The sequence below is a fragment of the Rhipicephalus sanguineus genome, chromosome 4, assembly GCF_013339695.2.
Source record: "Rhipicephalus sanguineus isolate Rsan-2018 chromosome 4, BIME_Rsan_1.4, whole genome shotgun sequence".
In the NCBI taxonomy this organism is placed as follows: domain Eukaryota; kingdom Metazoa; phylum Arthropoda; class Arachnida; order Ixodida; family Ixodidae; genus Rhipicephalus; species Rhipicephalus sanguineus.
The window spans coordinates 12,365,174-12,384,883 of NC_051179.1; the positions used below are offsets into that span (position 1 = coordinate 12,365,174).

General features: G+C 45.9%; 1 protein-coding gene across 4 annotated transcripts in view; it reads right to left on the reverse strand.

The window, feature by feature from the left end:
• The window catches only part of LOC119389401 (tumor protein p73), a gene marked incomplete at its 3' end in the record, with an annotated part of 102,865 nt that overhangs the window by 70,131 nt on the left and 13,024 nt on the right, over nt 1–19,710 (reverse strand). For 2 of the 4 annotated variants that reach the window (XM_049414418.1, XM_037656633.1), the window contains 3 exon segments: nt 432–510; nt 10,872–11,017; nt 13,329–13,404. In XM_049414418.1, coding sequence (XP_049270375.1) covers nt 432–510; nt 10,872–11,017; nt 13,329–13,404 — 301 coding nt within the window. 4 annotated transcript variants of the gene reach the window in all.

Sequence of the window (19,710 nt, forward strand, 5' to 3'; positions counted from 1 at the left end):
ATTACTCTTTGGTTCCCTTCTCGTGCTCTCTATTTTTTTTTTGCGTACAACCTCTATCCTACTTATTTTTGCAAGACCTTTCTTTCCATCATCAGGATATTAAATTTTAATGCTGTTAGAGAAAAAAAAAGTCGGCTATCACAAAAAGCACACTCAGGGTGGCCCTTCCAAAATTATTTGCTTGAATTATTGAAGTTAGCAGTGGTCATGTACCCCTTATACGTGCCCACTCAGATGTGAGCATCTCCCCATAACCATAAACCACATGGGCAATACTGACGCAGCCTTTCACCCAATTGTTGGCATAATATCAAGAATAAATGCTTAGTAACGCGTTCTTAAATGTCATAATATTATGCCAAAAAAAGAGTACAGTGTATAAATACAGCCTACACAAGACATCAAGAGGTTTAACAATTAAGGGTTCTCACCGTCCAACTGACGCTTTTAGTAGCCTTAGTTTGCGAAGAGCAAGTCACATCAAATCCACAGTAGCCCTCGAACACACTCCTGCAAAAGACAACAGAAAACAAGATGTCCTCCTGAAGACAAATTTAAAATAGAATAAAAAGTAAACGCTGTTCTATTTAAAGGGGCCCTGCAACACATTTCAAAGTTACCGTAGAATGACCTAACCATTCATTGCTGTTACGTGAATCTCCTCATGCAAAAGCTTTTGGAATCTGCCAAGTACAACAGTAAAACATTGCTAATACGTACCTGGGAATGAGGCATACTAAGCTGCTGTACCGCTGCTACCAACAACGAATAAATGCACTGCCAAAATAAAATGCACAACCAAAGTAAATGTTGCCTAATCTACCTTAAAAGTAGGGTTGTGCAAATATTCAAAAAATTCGAATAACGAATCGAACAGCATTCTATTCAGTTCAGTACTTGAACCGAATACGGCATATTCAAACTATCGAATATTTTTCTATTAATCAGCACCAAAGGGAAAACCCCAGAGGAACAACACGTTGGAAGAGCAAGGGATAATTTTTGTTTTTATTAATTAATTACCAAGATGCATGCAGTTCAAGCTTTTACGGGACTATTGATGCTTTACTTATCACCGGATGGAGGATTTTTTGCTTTAAACTCCACCGCTGCGGAAGCGAATGTGTTCTCAATAAACTATCATTATCATTAGATTCATGATGTTCATTTATGAAATATTGAACTTTACTGTCTTAGTGTTATTTAAAAGCTGGTGACAAGAGAGAGAGATGAAAAAAGGAAGGCCGGGAGGTTAACGAGATATTAGCATCTGGTTTGCTACCGATCACTGGGGTGAGAAAATAGGGCCAAGAAAGAGGGTCTAGAGAGAGAGGGGAAAAAAAAGAGGAGAAACAAAAACGCACCTGCACACACAGGATAAAAAACAACAACACACACAGGAAAGGCGTTCTGGTTACAATCGCTCAACAAGTTGGATGACCGACCTTTGTCGGAGGAAGGAATGCTACGGCATCGACAAGACGCAACGTCACAGAAGAAGGCCATGCAAGCGCTACTGCGCTTCTCGCGATCGACCGGCCTTTCTGAGCTGGTGACAAAGTACCACCTAGAATACTGAAGTAACTGCTGTATTCATCCTCGAGTTAAAAAATACCTCGAAGGCTCAGTCGCTACTGTATACAAGTTTACTTTAGTTTACATAATTGTACTTTGTTAAAGCTTGTGAATATTTATTTAAAATAAAAGTTGTAGAATTCTAGGCCTGTCTTGAAATTGGTTGCCTTGCTATTCAAAAACAATTCAAATAGTATTCGATTCATATTCGATTTGGCCCTAAGTTTCACTATTCGCACACCCCTTCGTAAAAAAACCTTTTCTGTTGGGGTGTGCTAACAGTGAAATTTCATCTTTATCTGAAGTCTGATCGAATAGCGCAAAACAGTGGCCAAAAATAGTGAATATTGTTGATGGAAGATCCATTATTCCAATCTGCAGTGGCCCTCCTGAGGGTGAACAGGGGCACTTTGTTCATATGGCACCTGCATTTGATAAAAGAGCTGCTCTTTTTGCCAGGCACATCGACAATACTGGCACTTGAAGGGTAACCTAGGGTCTGATGTAACATCAGCATTCCCACTAGAGCACACGTGTCAGTATTACAGAAACGAAGTGCACTTTACAGTGCAATGATGTGAATGCAGTTAACTGCCGATTTTTCGGACGCCCAATTTTCCGGACATGCTCGAAAATTCGGACGCTTTCGCGGCACCGTCACCAGCCCCACAGACGTCAATGTATTAAAATGTCAGAAATTTCGGACGCTGAAGCTCTTCCGCATCCGATTTTTTGGACTTTCTGTCCAAATTGCAGGTCCGAAAGGCATTAAGTGGAGCCCCACCTCTCCTGCGTCTATCATCTCATAGGTTCGAACCAGCACTTTTGCGAGTCTATCTGTTTGCGACAGTAGCAGAGTTCGAAAGTCAGCTTGCCACAAGGCTTATGCAGTGAAGCAGACCAGAAATTCAAAGGGGCCGCTATCACAGCATTGTGCGGCGATGTCTAAAGATAAGCAGCGGAAATGCATGGAGGCGTGATGGCGGTAGGTGGCAAACGTGCTAGTACGGCTTAATCGCTGACAACCTTTACGATAAGCATCTGCAGTTAACTGCTCGGTAGTGCATGTGGCCTAGCGCAGTTGCTTGCGTACTGCACGCATTTAATAGGCGAGGAACCAAACGAGCCGCGCTGTCATTCATGCTGCCGCTTTCTGCAAGATCGCTAAGTGCGCCGCACAGACGCATCATCATGAACCCGTTCATGACAAATGCGTGCGTACGGTACAGCAACAGTACACTGACGGCATCAGCTTAGTTGGCAATGTGCTGCACACAACTAGAAACGATCGGCTTCACACGGCAGCAAATGCTGCGTACCGGCGTAGATTAGGCGATGTGTGTGCGCATCGGGGAAAGCCGGACGAGTCGTCCGCTCTTCCACCACAGTCTTTGTGTTCGGCATCATCGTTTCCGAACGCTCCATGCGAGAGAGCCGTAATCTATTCCGCGCTTTGCTGGTTTCTGCGGCGCTCATCACGAGACGCAAATTTGCAAGTGGCAGTAGGTACGTAGCTTAGCAGGGTTCGTGGCAGGTACCGAATGTACTTGCGAGAGCCTGGGCGCACACCAAAATGCCTGATAAGTGTACTGGGAGGCATTAAAGGTATTTTGTACATGGCGGCGGCGATTTCACCGCTTAAGCGGAATAAAAAAGCGTGAATTCGTTTTTTCGGACTGCCCGATTTTTCGGACGATTTCGCGGTTCCTAGGGAGTCCGAAAAATCGGACGTTGACAGTATTATACGTAACATTCGTTAGTGTATTCTTCTGGGGTCGAGCAACGCTTGAATCAACGCTTGAATATACAGTTAAACCTGCATATAACGAAATTGACAAATTACCAGAAAAATTAGTTATAAACAGGTTTTCGTTACATCCAGTTTCAGCATGAAAATTCAGAAAAGAGTCGCACAAATTAAACACAAGGGGCATGGAAGGCAGAGCTCTCCCAAAGCATTTATTTAGCGGCAAAAACTGCATATCTTGCTCTATTGCTTGTTTGTGAGGGATCGCAATACTGAACGTTTGTAGTACATCAATACAACAACACTGCTCCATCATCGTCTAGCCATGGCCTTCGAGATTGGCTCCGGCAACGTGCCATCGCGTAGCCAGAGCCAATCTCGAAGGTCACGGTCTCGCGAACTTGCGGCGCCATGACAGTGATGAGTCAACCTCCGAAGATCCAGTCACCGTGGTCGCGGACAGTTTCCACCAGCGCCTAATCTGACATCTCCTTGGTAGTGACAACACAGCTGTTGGCATTAAAAAAAATGCGTAAGAGCTGCACGTCGTCAGGGGCTGCTCCATGGGCGCGAGTGAAACCACGAATGCGCATGGCGTCGAAAACGAAGAGCAAACTCCATATGTGACTCGAACTCGAAGTGTAACGACACAGAGCAAGATTTTTTTTTTTAGTTGCGTCATCTGGTGTCACATTAACGAAGTGCAGTTCGGAGACTACTGCAACAACCGACGAGTGGCGCTGCCAGCAGAAAAGGTGATTTTCTTTCTTTCTTTATTTTTTTAAAGAAAGCTAGCGCGGTTAGCGTGGTGGCACCCGCAAGTGGCTGGATGAGGTTTGCAGGGGGAGAGGGGCACGCCTGCGCATGCGCCTGCGGCAACAACTGCCTGCCCGCCTCGCACACACCCGCACGCACAAACAAGTGCTTCCTCTCGCCTCGCAGTCAGCAGGGCTTCGAGCGCGCCATGCGTGCCGCTGCCGCTTCACGCTCTCGCTGGCGGGGTAACCGCAGAAGATGCATGCAGTGCTCATGCCAAAAAGACAAAATTCAGGATGAAATCCCTAGGTTGTCGGCGGCGAAAATTCGCTACATCAAGGGTGTCTCCCGCTGCCGCTCTGTTACATAGACGTCGTAAATACATGTGCTTCTATGGAGTAACGACGGGGAATAGAAAAACTTCCTAATATCAAGGAATTCGTTGTATGGAGGTACGTTATAGGCAGGCTTAACTGTAGTAGCTTGCTGAATCATAGGAATACAAATGTAATGTTTATAGACTACTACAGTTGAGCCTGTATGTAACGTAATTGACGAATGTCGGCAATATTTCGTTATATACAGGTTTTCGTAACATGCAGTTTCATATGAAAATCGACAAGTATCATGCAAAACAGAACCAAATCGAGATGGACATCACTTCAGAAGACCTCACCTACGACAATTATTCAGAAGAAAAAAAATAGCGTGATTTTGGTTTGTGTTTTCTTCATATAGGATGACATCAAGCGGTGCTCCAAGGAAGTTAATTCATGAAATGCAGCTTCATCATCCTGCGCGCCGGCAGCACAACGCAAGACATCCACCGCATCCATCACTTCTTTCGCGGTAGGCACGGCAAACAGTGGATCTTTCTCTAATGCACCTTCGTCGTGACCGCGATGTTGCACCAGTTCAACAAGCGCTGCATCTGACATTTCTTCAGCACATACTATTACGTTTGGCCTTAAAATTCATCGAGGCAGGCGCTATTGAGCGTACAGCTGTCTGCCAGAATGCTGCAAAAATTGAAAAAATCGCGCTTTACGGACACCTAACGCCATCTAGCCTAAGCTTGGCCAACTAACTTTCCACTCTCACCTTTCTTTGTTTACATTTCGCCCACAGGGCCGCTCCCGCGAGCGCACTTTGAACGGAATGCGGTTTCGTTTTACGTGAGAATGGCCGCCCGTCCCCGCCGCGCGCTGCGACAGCCGATTGCTGTTGCAAGCACTCCGGCCGCTTCTAGCGATGATTTTTTCGATCTTAGTAGCGAAGACGACTCGAGTGACGAAGTGGAAGCTTCAGATTCGAGTTCCGACGATGACACTCCAGATCAGACGCCTCAGACTTCGACAAGTACTACCAGGTAAGGTTCGTTTTTGACTTCGCGCTGCATATAAAGAAAAAAACGCACTTGATATTTGACGACTACGGTATCCTTTCTTTGCTTAGGGTCTCAACAACCTACGGCAAGGATGTTTTGCCAAATGCAGCACGCCGTATCAAATTTTCACCCACAACACAGCCTGGTGCTCATGTTGCAGCAGCGCTACGGAGTGACGTGCGTCGCTTCTCAAGGGCGCTTGATTTTTTCCTTTTGTTTTTTACGACAGAAGTGATCCAGACATTATGTGATAACACAAACAAGTATGCCTGGATGCATATTTTGGACAGACAAACGTACGCTCGCCGGGACGGCTCCTGGGAAGAGGTAATACCACGTGAGATGCTGAGGTTCATCGGACTTATCATCGGACTTATGTACCACGGCTCCACATGTACTGGCGGACGACGGGAATATTTTCAGGCCTTCTCCCACCAAATATTATGAAACGGGACCGATTCTTTGCGTTGTTATCTTTCCTAAGAGTAGGGGACCTGGAAGATCTTGCGGCTGCAGCATCTGATGGGAAGACTTGGAGGGTGTCATGGCTCCTGAGACACATAAATCTGCTGTCACGAAGTTTGTTTCAACCACGGCGCAACCTTGCGGTGGAAGAACGCATGGTAAAATCAAAAGCCAGGTCAGGAATCAGGCAGTACATTCGGGACAAAGTGACGAAATTTGGATATAAGCTGTGGGTGCTGGCGGATTCGAATACCGGCTATACAATTAATTTTTTTTGTGTACACTGGAAAACGAGAGGTACCAGGACCCCACGGATTAGCGTTTGACGTAGTGACTCGGCTCTGCACAGAGTACCTCCATCAGGGATATAAAATTTTTATGGATAACTTTTATACATCGGCAAAACTTTTCGAACACCTCCTTGAGCACAAGACGCTTGCCTGCGGGACCACTCGCAAAGATCGTCGGGGCTTCCCAAAAGAATTGAAGGATGCTACGTGGGAACGAAGGGCGCAGCGTGGGGACGTTCGCTGGATGAGGGATGGCAACATCCTTTTCATGCAATGGAAGGATCGACGTTCTATGTCTGATGAGCACGATGCACACAGCAAATAAACATGTTGCTGCAAAAAGGAGAGAGAAAAGGGGGGGCCAGTGGGTTGTGAATACCATAAATAAGCCCCTCCTTGTTCATGAGTACAACACCGGAATGCTCGGCATGGATAAATCAGATCAGATAATTGCCACGTACAACGTACTCAGAAAGTGCGTACGTTGGTGGAAAACCCTGTTTTTTCATGCTGTGGACATTGCGTGCGTAAACAGTTTTATTTTGTTTCAGGAGCACCAGAAAGATAATCCAAATGTCGAAGAACTTTTCAGAAACAGGAACTTTGACCAATTGGCGTTCAGGGAAGAACTGATTCAACAGATATTTCAATACGATGAAGTTTCTGAAGGACACGCCCCTTTCTCACCCCCCTTCTCACCTCTAGATCCTGTTCGGCACCAGCCGAAAAGAATGGAAAAGAGAAGGAACTGCAAGCTCTGCTACGAAAAAACAAAAACGCAAAATAGAACGAACGTATTCTGCTCGACCTGTAAAATTTACCTTTGCTTCCTGCCTTCACGAGACTGTTTTGCCGAGTGGCACAGTCGTCGGAGCCAGTAGGTTGATGGGCCGAAAAAAATTGTTGACATGATGCACTGGATTTGTGTTTATACTAGAATGATAGCTAAGAGAACTAGTAACAATTTGTACATTTCAGATTTCTCAAAATAATTTTTTCACTCTCTACATTCACCATTTTGTGAAGTGCTTGTATAACTTTTTGTACGTTTTTTGTTATTTGAGAAATAAATTTTCCAATTCTGCAAGTCTCATACCAAAGTGTTTTATATGTATAAAAGGCCGAACCAATAAGCTACCATTTCATATATTGCAATGCTATATGTGCCTTTTTTTTTCAGGAGAAACAAATTTTATTGTGAAAGCACCAAAAAAGTGCCATTTTTCCGCCGTAGCGAAAGAGTTAAACACAGATGATGCAGGCGTTTTGCGAGCACATGTTTAAGGCATGACTACACAGCACGATCACTTCCAGAAAACTGACCAACTCCGCGCTCGCACCTCTGCCACCTCCGCGTCACGTGACAAGAGGAAAGAGGGTGTCAAAGTGCATGGCATTCGCCGCCGCCGTAATCACGTGACCCGATCCACCTTTGCCCACCTTTGCCAGCATGAAATCTCGCCGGCTCGACGACCCTTGCTGTATGAACGTGGGACTGCGAGATTTTGGAACAATGGACAGTACGAAGCAGACAACGCGGTCGGCCTGAGTAGCCATGGGGACCACCACTCTGCCGCTGAGCCTGAGCAACCTCGTCACCATGCAGCTACTGTAGGATCTCGCGAAAATGAGCTTGGATGCGCATGCAGAGCCGTCTGCATGCGGTAGCCTAAGAACGGTGCACGGTGAGCCGCCATGCCGCTAGCGCGGCCAGGCCTTTAGGTAGGCGGCGGCTGCGGCGAAATCATAATACTCGAATCTAAGCCGACACCCCCCCACCCCACTTCCGCAGATAGTTCTTTCGAAAAAAAAAAATAAAAAAAACCAGTCAGCTTAGATTAAAGCAAATACGGTAAATGCGTGCAGTATGCATGCAACTGCGCTAGGCCACATGCACTACCGAGCAATTAACTGAAGATGCTTATCGTAAGGGTTGTCAGCGATTAAGCCGTACTGGCGCGTTTGCCGCCATCACGCCTCCGTGCATTTTCACTGCTTATCCGTAAAGACATCACCGCACGGCATCGTGATACAGTCGAGCCAGACTATATCGAAACCGTTTATATCAAATTATCCCGTATATCGAACAATTTCTAAACACAGTAAATTTACATTGAGAATATATAGCAAAAGTTACTGTTACATCGAACAAAAATAGCAACGACAACCGATATATCAAACTCCATGTGCCTCAAAAGTGCCCCAGCAAGTTGGCTTTCCCTCGCGGTGGCGGGCAAAACTGCCGGCGCCACCCTAGAAAAAGTGGTTTAGACCCGGTTGTGCACGGGCGAACACCCCCCTGCAAGAAATGATCCTGGCCCGCTCGCAGCGCTTACAGCCAATCAGAGGCCGTCGTGCTTTCTCCGAGGCGCGGAGGTGGTAGAAGTGAGCGCCATTTTTTCTTTCTTTATGCTTGTGTGCCTCTGCTGCCTGCTTTCCTCGAGTCCTCATTCAGCGTGGTCCGTGCTGGTGGCGTTGCCTGTTAATGCTCTGTGAACTTTATTGGCGCGCTGTCGTCATGGCTTGTGCAAAGAGGCAGAATTTGCCGTTCGCCGCGAAACTCGAAATCATAAATCATGTCGAGCTCTTTCTATGTTGAGTAGATCGTGGGCAGATGTCACGAAGGAGACGATCCAGAACTGCTTTAGGCATGCCGGCTTCCGCATGCCTGGTGATGACACCCCAAATTCCGATGACAGCACTGATGACACCGCAGGTGTTTCCGCCAAAGTTTGGAGCGAGCCGGCAGAGTTCCCGGGAGCTATCGACGGATTGACATTCGACGAGTTCGTCAGTGCGGACGATGATGTCGCCATCATGGGTCAGCTACAAGATGAGGACTACGTTGCAGACGTCGTGCCGACCACGAGCCAAAGCGACAGCAATAAGGAAATTGACGATGGCCCATTGCCTACATTCTCCGAAGTGATTAGTGCACTTGCGTTGGTCCGGCGCTATTGCGTGAATGTGGAAGGTTGCTGCCTCAGCTGCTCCGACTCGTTGGACAACGTGGAGGCGTGCATGCTGTCGCAGGCAGCGAAGTCGTTGACACAGAAGAAAATCCAGGACTATTTTGTTCCAAAGTAGGGCACGCAAGTAAGCCACCATATTAATAAAGTACTTTTCTTATTGTTATGTGCCTTGTGTCAAATCCTATAGCGGGCCTATATCGAATTATGCCATATATCGAACTAATAAGCGTTTTTTGGCGAGTTCGATATACCCGGGTTCGACTGTAGCGACCCCTTTGAATTCCTGGTCTGCATCACTCCATAACACTTCAGCATTGCGGCAAAGCTGACTTTCGAACTCTGCTACTGTCGCAAACAGATAGACTCGCGAAAGTGCTGGTTCGAACCAACGAGAAGATGGACACGGCAGAGGCGGGGGCTTCAATGTCATTCGGACCTGCAATTTGGGCAGAAAGTGCGAAAAATCAGATGCCGAAGAGTTTCAGCGTCCGAAATTTCGGAAGTTCTTATACATTGACATCTGTGGGGATGGTGACAGTGCCGCAAAAGCGTCTGAATTTTTGAGCATGTCCGGAAAATCGGGCATCCGAAAAATCGGCAGTTGACTGTATACTGTAATGTAAGCCACAAGTTTTGAAAATTTCAGTAAGAACCCACTTCTGTAGTCGTATTATTCAATTGCCAGTGAAAATTCAATCACATTATCCTTGTGAAAATATGTTGCTCCTATGGGATATCTTATGTACAGTGAGATTCCATTGTATAATTGTCTCGATCATGGCAGCACAGCGTGTCACTACATTCCATCAGTGATGATTGCATCGAAGTTGACGTTCATTCAAATGTTTTTTTTTTCTTCTTATTTTCTACTAGATGTATCATCGTCACAGTCAAGTGTGGCTTGTGCTCTTATGTGATCTTTAGTTGCTTTGCAAATTTACGTGCTGACTCGAAACCAATGTCTTCTAACGGCTTCAGCAGTTGACTGTAGATAGAAAAGCTGAAAATACATTGGGTTCGCTAAGAAATGCTTCACATTTAGAATTTCTTTGTCTATTATTAATGCAAAATTGGAAATTCCTTAACAAGAGTGGTCGTTGAGATTACAGACAACACACAAAACTGTTATAATGGTCACTACATGCAGACGTGGCAGCAGCGCTACCTTGAGTATGTGGATAACCAGAGGCAACCCCCCCCCCCCTTCCCTTCTACTCTCCGCCAATGGGAGAGGCGGTTCCACAGAACTTCTAAAAAGCTATTGGTGTTCCTTAAGTTTGAGAACCCCGGCACTTCTTCATTTTTATTGCTTGTGATGCACATATTTCCCACTCATTCCTGCCTACAACAGTGTTATGAAAGCAGGAACGTAGCTTCAAAGGAGAACCAGAGGAGAAAGCCAAAAGAAGATAGAACGCAAAGCACAAGCCACTACTACCTTCTTTAAAATATTCTCGCACTCTGCTTGTCAGCTCACGTGTCTGGTATATAGCGGAAATGCAGTCAGGGTGTGTGGCGGCGCCTGCCAGAGTGTTTGTCAAGGCCACCCGCTGCCACGGATTCGAGTCTTGCGGACAAATCGGGTGAGCTTGCCTTGGCAAGTATGCATAAAACAATGTAGAGCATCTTTAAACACAACTGTACAGTCAAGAAGACAGGAAAGAAACTGAAGTGCCTACGTTGCTGGTATCGGTCCACAGCTTGATGCTGCTGATGGTACAGCATAACTTGGTGGCTCTGGGTGCTCCTCTGGTTGTTGCACATTGTCATTCAACATCAGTTGATTCATAGGGAGAGTTTTATGCATTGTTGTTGTGTCCTGCAACTAAAGACATATTACCAGCAATGGGCAAAAGGCCTGTACCTCTCACACACTCACTTCTGCGCATCAAGACATCATGCACCGAAATATGGTCATTATAACCGATAGATCGGTATACAGTCGAACCTCGTTAATACGTACCTGCTTTAAGCGTACCAACGGTTAAAACGTAGTTGCGGCGAATCCCCGACCGAGTCTCATAGAGCCTAATGCATTCGCTGACCGCTTAAGCCGTAGTGCTTCAACCTACGCCTACCGGTTAGTGCGTACCCTGCGTACCGCGATAACGTTTTGTGCCATAAAATTTTACTGTGCCGCTGAACTTCCCGACGCCACAATGTGCCGCCAAAGGTTTCCAGTTTTTTCGAAAAGTGCGTAGATCGGTCGATCTCAGATTCCGACTTCCGCGCGATTGCAGGCAATGCCTTTGCGGGTAAGCATCGGGAAAGAACTGAGGGTGAGGCGGCGGCCGCCAACGAACGCGCCAGCATGCCTTATCGCAGACAACCTTATCACAATAGATATCTTCTGATATCTGCTAGGGCACGCGTGCGGCGCAGCACCACTATAAGCCTACTGCACGCTTTTAATAGGCGACAACCTGAACGCGCTGGGCCGCCGATCGCTGCCGCCTCGTTGTGCGGGGCCATGTTCAAGTGCGCGCTGCTTTGTAGAAACGAAAGCAGCTCGCTGTTGCGGAGTTGAGCATTGCTGGTCGTGGGTGACGAGAAACCTCTCTGCATAGACGCCATCACGCTAAATGCACGCGTACGGTACAGCAAGCGTAGCGCTGTTGTAACCATACTGCACGCTTTTATTGGGCGACCACCCAAACGCGCGTCCATCCGCTGCCAGGACCGCTAGAGCGTCGCGGAGTGCGCATCGCTTGCAGGAAGTTCGTTATTGCTGCGTTAACCGAACAAGCTCATCTGTTCTCATTGCCGAATCTGTGCACGGTCTGGAGCGAAGTGGGTACGAAGAACACTCCCATGACAAATGCGCGTGTGCGGTACAGCAAGCGGCCTGATGGCCCGGCAGCGACGGCGTGAGCCGAGAAGGCGACGCGCTGCACGCAATTAGCCAGGAGACGATCGGCTGCACGCAGCTGTACCGCGTTTCACTGGAACTGTGTCAGTTTTCATTCAGTGGCAAATCGTGGTATAGACGCACACACATATATCACGGAAAGCCGACACTGTCCGTTCTGTCGCTACGTCGGTCACTGCGTATACCGGACCCTGTAAGTTCCGAAATGCTCCTTGGCGTCGCCACCGCATGCTATCGGCACTATCGGACGTTCGTGCGAGAGTACCAGAATCTTTTCTCCAGTTTGGCAAAAAAGAAAGAAAAGGCTTTGCAGTGGGTACTTTAGCCAATATTTGCTGTGGCACTGTATTTATTTCTTTGCTGGCGGCGATGGCGTATGCGAGGAGATGCAAATTTTTACTTGGTGCACTACCGTTTAGTGCATAGTTATGCGGCGTTCCCGGCAGGTACGCATTAACGAGGTTCCACTTATCTGGGATCGTTATAAGTGGCTTCGACTGTATTAAACAAAATCCAAAGCAGGTTAGAGCAGAGTAAATCTAAGATTTTACCGCTCAAAAAGACACGAAAGAAATAATTCGAAACCTGTGATGTCACACTGACGTACCAGTGCCAAGGTTAAGGTGCAAAATGTCAAGAACAGACATTATAGAGATTATGTTATCACCTCAATGTCACTGACTATTTCCCCTTAGCATCCCTTTAGGACATTATTACACACGCAAGAGATGCACCTCCTTTTGCAAAAGAACGTACAGCACAAGAAAATGCTGCACCTTTTAAGTCTTTATAAAGATCAGAGGCATTTTTCTGTAGTCACAAACTCCTTCAGAAGGGGGATGTGTGAGTGCACACCTGCTCAGTGGTGACAGGCAACCTCACGGCTAATACGGCATAGGGAGGGGGGGGGGGGGGTAAGTAAAACAGCTCGTGCAAAGTAATCTCCTCTTGCCCCTGTCAAAGGCGGCCTCTATGTGAATGCCCTTTTATAGTAAAGTGTGCTAGGAAACAAAATATGGATGATGTTAATCAGCGACAGACAAGCTTCCTACTGAACTTCACATGTAGAAAGTTTGTGGAAATGTTGTCTAACAAATTACCAATACAGGTAGCTTTTCATAAACAACACATTATCATTCTGAAATGAATTCAGATTATGCAATACCAATATATAACTTTAGCATCAGCAACACTGACTAAAGTACTCTGGGAACAGTGCAAGTGATTTTTTGACTAAAAACACACAATGTGAAACAATTGTACCTACCGTTTCCTCCATTTCCTCCATGTTGATAGTATCGATTCGATATTCGTCAATCTCAATTCGACCAGCGTCGACAGCACTATACAAGGGCAACAAATGCATCATGTTAACACAGTGAAACATTCACCAAGCAGAAAATATTCTGAAATCCACACCTCGTTCTGGCACAAAAGTAGGACAGATGATGTCTACCAACTGAGATGAAATCTCAGTTGGTAGTCAGCACTCGTCCTGTGGTTTTTGTGCCTTCAGTCCCGTCCCTTGTGCTGTTATATTTTTGCAATGTGGCACCAACTTGCCCAGACAAAGTCTCTGCTAAGATGATGTGCTTTAAGTTCTTATAGCAGAGCATAATTCCAATTTCCTCTTTCCAGCTTGCCTTTCCTTTTTCAACACTGCCATTTGTCAGCATCATCTAACCACATGATGGCTAGATTCCACTTTTAGTGTAAGTAATCTCGTTGAAACATAATTTTTAGACCAATTCTCTAAAATACAAGGGGACAAACTGTACTTAACTGTTCTAAGCTAGTCTTTTTTTTTAACAGGTGTTACATTGCTCAACATTCAACAGGAAATCAAGAAAATAAAACTTGGCAAGACCCTGTCAGCCCATAAAGCGGCTTATATCCTGTCATGCAATGACTACTACCTATCTCAATGAGGCTTCCGAACAAAATCTTGAATGCACATCCTACAGTTCACTTCCTACAGTTCCCTTAGACTAATTCATCTAAAAATCTCAGCATGGCTTCTAAGATCATCTTTTGAAAAATGCATAATGTGGCGTTTACAGTAATGCTACCAAGGACTTCTGATTTGGAGCAATTTTTGGAGCAGCAAAATTTTCGTTTTGGAGCACCTTGGAGCAGCAGAAAGTTCCAACTTGGAGCACTTTGGAGCAGCTAATTTTGCATCTTGGAGCACTCTGGAGCATCTAATTTCACATACTGGAGTACACTGGAGAAGCAAGTTTCATTTACATTCAAGCACCTCAATAATTATTATGTGGCTCTTACGAAGAGCTAGAAAAGTTTCTATTCATTGCATATCTCATGTAGAAAATAATCTCAGGAGCACTCCATATCTCTCTCGATAATGCCAAAATAGGGGCTTCCTGCACTTAAGTGTTCTTAAATAACCTATTTAGCGATTTTTTTTCATAAACAGCAAACAAACAAAATACTGGATACTGAACATTCTACTTTATGACATAATACTCTAAATACACCTACGTAATTATCATCACAAGTGATAAACAAATGCCGTGACATACAACAGTGCCTCAATGCTAAAGATTCTCACTGTTGCCAAAGCATTCCCCTAAGACGACTCTTAGACAAAGGTTAGGCTCTTTTTCTCCTCGATCGATTGCATTGCTGGGCGTCACATGACATCACTTAGCTGAGCTCAGAAAGCTAACTTCCTCCGACACTCCCTTCCCTCTCTCTCTGACTCCTCTCTGTGCTGAGCATTCTCGCAGTGCTTCCAGACTATCGCTTGCGCATGCGCCGGGTTGCCTGGAAGACGATGACCGGCTTTAAGCCGATCATCCGCAAAAGTGCCCAAAAGTGCATTCAACGGGGGACTAATGATATCACAAACGTCGTTTTTCTTTTACAGCGAAGCGGTGTACAGCTAGGACATTCCCTAGCGCCCTCTAGAGTGCAGTGCAAAAAATAATGCGTATTGAACGTTAACAGCTGGGCCGTTAACAACCTGGCCTAACATACCAAACTGGCGTCCACCATTTCGTATCTGTGCTGTGCGCTAAACAGCTTCGCTGGTCGTCCAGCTTGCAGAGTGAAATGGCGCCTCATTTTTGAACAGTGAAGCTGTTTAAGCTATCGGTAACTTGTGCTCCGTTGTGGAAAACTCCTCAGGTGGGTATGTGCCCGACAGGAATTTGGCAAGCTCCACTACCGAGTACAGCAGGTGCGAGCATTAAACGAAAAGTCTGCTCGGTGAAGTGGAGCACGTGAAACACATGAAAGAGAGAAAGAAAGAGAAAAAATGCAGAAAAATAAAGGGAATAAAGACAAAAAAAGATAGAAAGACAGAAAAAAGACACAGAAAGAGAGAGAAGAAAACAACAAGACACGAAAAAGAGATAGAGAAAACAGTGAGCAAGACTGAAAGAAAGACAGAAATAGAGAGAAAGAAGCAGAAAGAGAGAGAAAGCGATAAATATAAGAGGTAGAAAGGCAAGAGAAAAAAAGACCGAAAGAAACCGATCTAAAAAGGAGATACAAGAAACTGAAAATAAAGAGAAAAGAAAGAGAAGAAAGAAAAAAAGATAAGGAAGGCCACCCAGCTGCGCTCTTTCTTCAGGCTTGGCACCACTAGTGCGAAGCTGTCATAATTTGTTGTTTTTTTTCTTTTATTGCGATAGCAATTATATGCACACTCTCGACGGGTTTTTGGCGTCGCCGCTGCCATCATTTTCGCTATAGACTCCAAACTGATAGCATCACCCCGCGCACGATAACATCTACCCGCGCATCGTTGTTCTACCTGCGTGTAAAAGCTCGCGAGTGCCGGCGACGAACGCGGCTGAGGTGGAGATGAAACGAGCCGGCCGTCTCCATCGCACGGAGGCCACATACGATAACATCACCCTGTGAGCGAGGCCTGCCGTCGATCGCTCATCGAGCAGAGAGGGAACGCTCCACGCGTCTTTTCGTAAGGAACAAGAAGGGACGGGAGTGGAGGTGGGAGGGGGGTGTTGCTGCGTAGCCCGAAGGGCGCGGTCGCTGGCGCGTTATCTCGACAGGCATCAGGAGACTAATCGTAAACATGCTGTGCTCACAACGCTTACTTCATGTATAGACAACTGAAAGCTCGAAAACCACTTCAGTCCCTGAAGCGGCCATACTCTCTTAAATCTGCCTTCTGTTGAGTTATGCGAGATCGGGTCCAAAAGAGTTAGCTGCTACCCTTACTTCGTATAACAATGCAACTTGCTGCTATCGCATCCACTGCTTCGCCTTTCATCGAAACTAATTTTTTTTACCATCGGCTATTGACCCTGGAAAGCGAGGGGTGGACATATAACATAGCGTAGCCGCTTCACAGTGGGCCTTCCAACGCCAGGGCCGTCGGCGACGGGCCCGTTACTGACAACTGCGCAAATTAAAACAGAGTAGCGGCTGCTACGACCAGGAGGCATTCTTTTATTAATGAGAGGACACTTGAAAAAAGAAAAAGCAAAATATTCGAATTGCGGTCCTAACACTCACGAGCTCAAAAGGGCAGAACCTTTCAGGGGGTATTACTGTAGGAACGATTACCAACCGTGGAACAAAATTACGAAAAAGCTCCTCTGGATGAAGATCCATGGATAAAGTATATTTGATGAAGAGTGTCAACGCGTTCCCACCGTTCACGTAATCTTCCACTGACGTGAAGCACGGAAAATTCGACATTGCTCCATACATTTGTTGCTGGTTTACCCAAATATTATTTGGCGATGTCCAGAAACAGCAGTGACAGACGTTCTAGCGGCACGCGTGTAGTTATTACTGAACATTGCTTCAATTACGAGCCGTGCGTCTCCTGAAGCGAGCTATCAGCAGCGTTGCTGGAACAGACGACGTCCGCTGATGAATCACCGCCACACATTCACGACCGATTAGCCTAGGCGTCACGAGCTTTTGCGGAGAATGCATCTTGCCATCGAGCCCACCTGCACAACGGAAGCTGCGTAAGCACCGATCATGGCATAATGGATCGGGACGCTCGCGCGAGCGCTGTTTATTCAACGGTATAATTCTTGGTCCGTGGTTGTGGCTCTGGCGGCCCCAAAATCAAGCTGCGCATGTTTTGACGCCCCGGCGGTGCGATTGTCGGTGATACCCACCCCGAAACCAGAGACTCTGGCGCAGTTTGGCACAATTTACGTTGATTTTATCAAGATGGCGCAGTAAATTCAATTTGGCGCACTTTGGCACAGTTGGTGCAGCAGTGGAATCACTGCGTTTATTAACCCTTTGATGGTTTAAGCCGTACATGTACGGCATCACCTAACAGGCATCAAAGGGTTTTCACCGTACATGTACGACATGCCTGTATGTTTAAAATGCGCGCCTTTTTCGATCATTTCTCTTGCTTGGCATGGGCTGTCACACTTCGGAAATACGTGGAATTTTTTTCATGCGCCAATGTCTCTCAGTTTTTTTGTTTTTTTTTTTTCCCAAAGCGGCGCGCCAGCTTTTGCTCGCTCAACCGAGCACACGTACGCGGTTTCTCATTCATTTCTCTTGCTTGGCATGTGCTGCCACACTTTGGCAATATGTCGAATATTTTTCATGTGGCGATGTCTCTCTGTTCTTGCTTTTTTCTTTCCAAAGAGGCACACCGGCTTTCCCTTGTACATCCGAGCGTGCACGTGTGCGCGCAGTGCAGCTGGTTTCAGTTGGTTCTCGGGTGGTTATCACTTCTTGCACCTGCAAAGCTGATGGCTGTCTAATATCTAATCTCTCAAAGAGTGACCGCTTGTTACTCTCTCGTTTACAGCTCCCCGGGGTGCAATTACATCTGTTTTCGTGAGGCGCTAAATTACACAAACGATGCCGCTGTGGTTGCATTTCCCGTTCTGGGGGCTCGGAAAAACTAACTCCGTCTCGTTGGCGATAAGTCGAAGGACTATTATAGCTTTCTCTCCTGTTTCCCTTTCTGGATGGGCGCACATCCATACAGTTTTCTTCCGTGCACTCACTCACGCACTTCGCTTGCGCTATGGAAGCATGCACCAGTTGCTCTGCTGCTAGTAAGCCGAGCAGCGATTCTTTCGATGTGGACTATTCCCCAAGTGTACTTTTGTATGCCTGTGAGCTATGCTTAATACAACGCATAATTTTTATTTATAAAAAATCGTATGTGTTGTTTTTAGGACTTTGCTTGATGCTACTCACGAATAAACCATGTGTATGTAAGAATAAAAATGATTTTTTTGTCATTTTACGGCCATGCAAAAAAAAATCTTACAGAACTTTTTCTTAAATAGAATCGTCTGAAAATTTTATTTCGGCAATAAAAAAATTACACATTTTTGGAGTGCATTTCGCGAAAAAATTCAACCCTCAAAGGGTTAATGGCTTCTTTGCAAGTGCTGCACAGCAGATTAGTACTGAATGTATATTTTAATTGGCCCTGAACACTACTTCCATGTAATCACCAAATGATATCATTATCGCAGTTCATTGCCTTTCAAATCGCTTGCCACAAAAATGTTCTAATCCATGAAATACAAGCAGGTTTTGCAGAGACTTGTCACACACTCCGAGCGCTTTTTCTCTTTTGTCTTGACGAATGTGCGGGAAGCTACAAACGTAGGGATGCCAAAGGGGCAAGAAGCTACATCAGCTCGCATAATGACCTTGAACATTTTCTCTTCCTTGTTTCTTTGAACATGTTCACACGCTTCCTGTATGATGACGAGTGCACTATTGCGTAATTCTAGCATGTGCAATTTAGTGTGTCGCTGGCATGTGGCTGTGGTAGCTATGCAGCACAAGAAGTGCTATCCTGCCAAAGTCAGTCCAAGCTCTGCAAGTACGTGATGCACCTGGCTTTTTCCTGCATCAGCTTGACTGACCGATTGAAGCCAAATCGAGAGAGTGCATTTTCAAGTGAATTCAATCGGCTAAAAACCGAGCAATGTATTCACTCCAGCACAAGGGGCAAAGGACTGCAGTGTTTCACTTTCTAGAGTTCACCAAATACAGTGGAGTTATAGCTCCCATAGATTGAATTAATGGATAGCACAAGCAGCACTGTGCATCCCACTGGACACTGAGAAATACCTTCGGTATTAAAACGCATAAAGCCGTGAAATGGCCCAGTTTTGGGAGCAGCAAAATTTCAATTTAGGAGCAGGAGAACCTGTTTGGGAGCAGTTAGCGGCATTTATTATGTCGTTTTTGGAGCTTGAAAAACAAATTTGTAGTAACTTGAGGAACAAGCACATATTTTAATCGGCTTAGAATACACATAACATTCAAAGAGCCTTTGGAGAAAGCTTTTTTTAACAGATTATTGCCAGGTATGAAACTACACTACCTTTTACAAACCACGCAATTTATATAACCCTGGTAACAACATATGAAATAGATAAAAAAAGTTTTACAAGTAGGTTCACTTTACATTTGAAATAAGAAAAGAAAAACATCACACTTCTCAAATAATAAAAAAAAAATCCCGCTGTGATGCTTTCGAGATGGCGCGCGCGCGCCAGTGATCGCGACCCGCGCAAGTTCAAAGTTGCTCCTCGCGCGACACTCCACCCCCCCCCCCCCCCCCTCGCGTCTTCCGTGTCTTTTAAGGCTTGTTAAAAACGGGCGGGGCGTTTCCTGTCTGCTTCGACGGCAGGCCTTCCGAGCGTGGT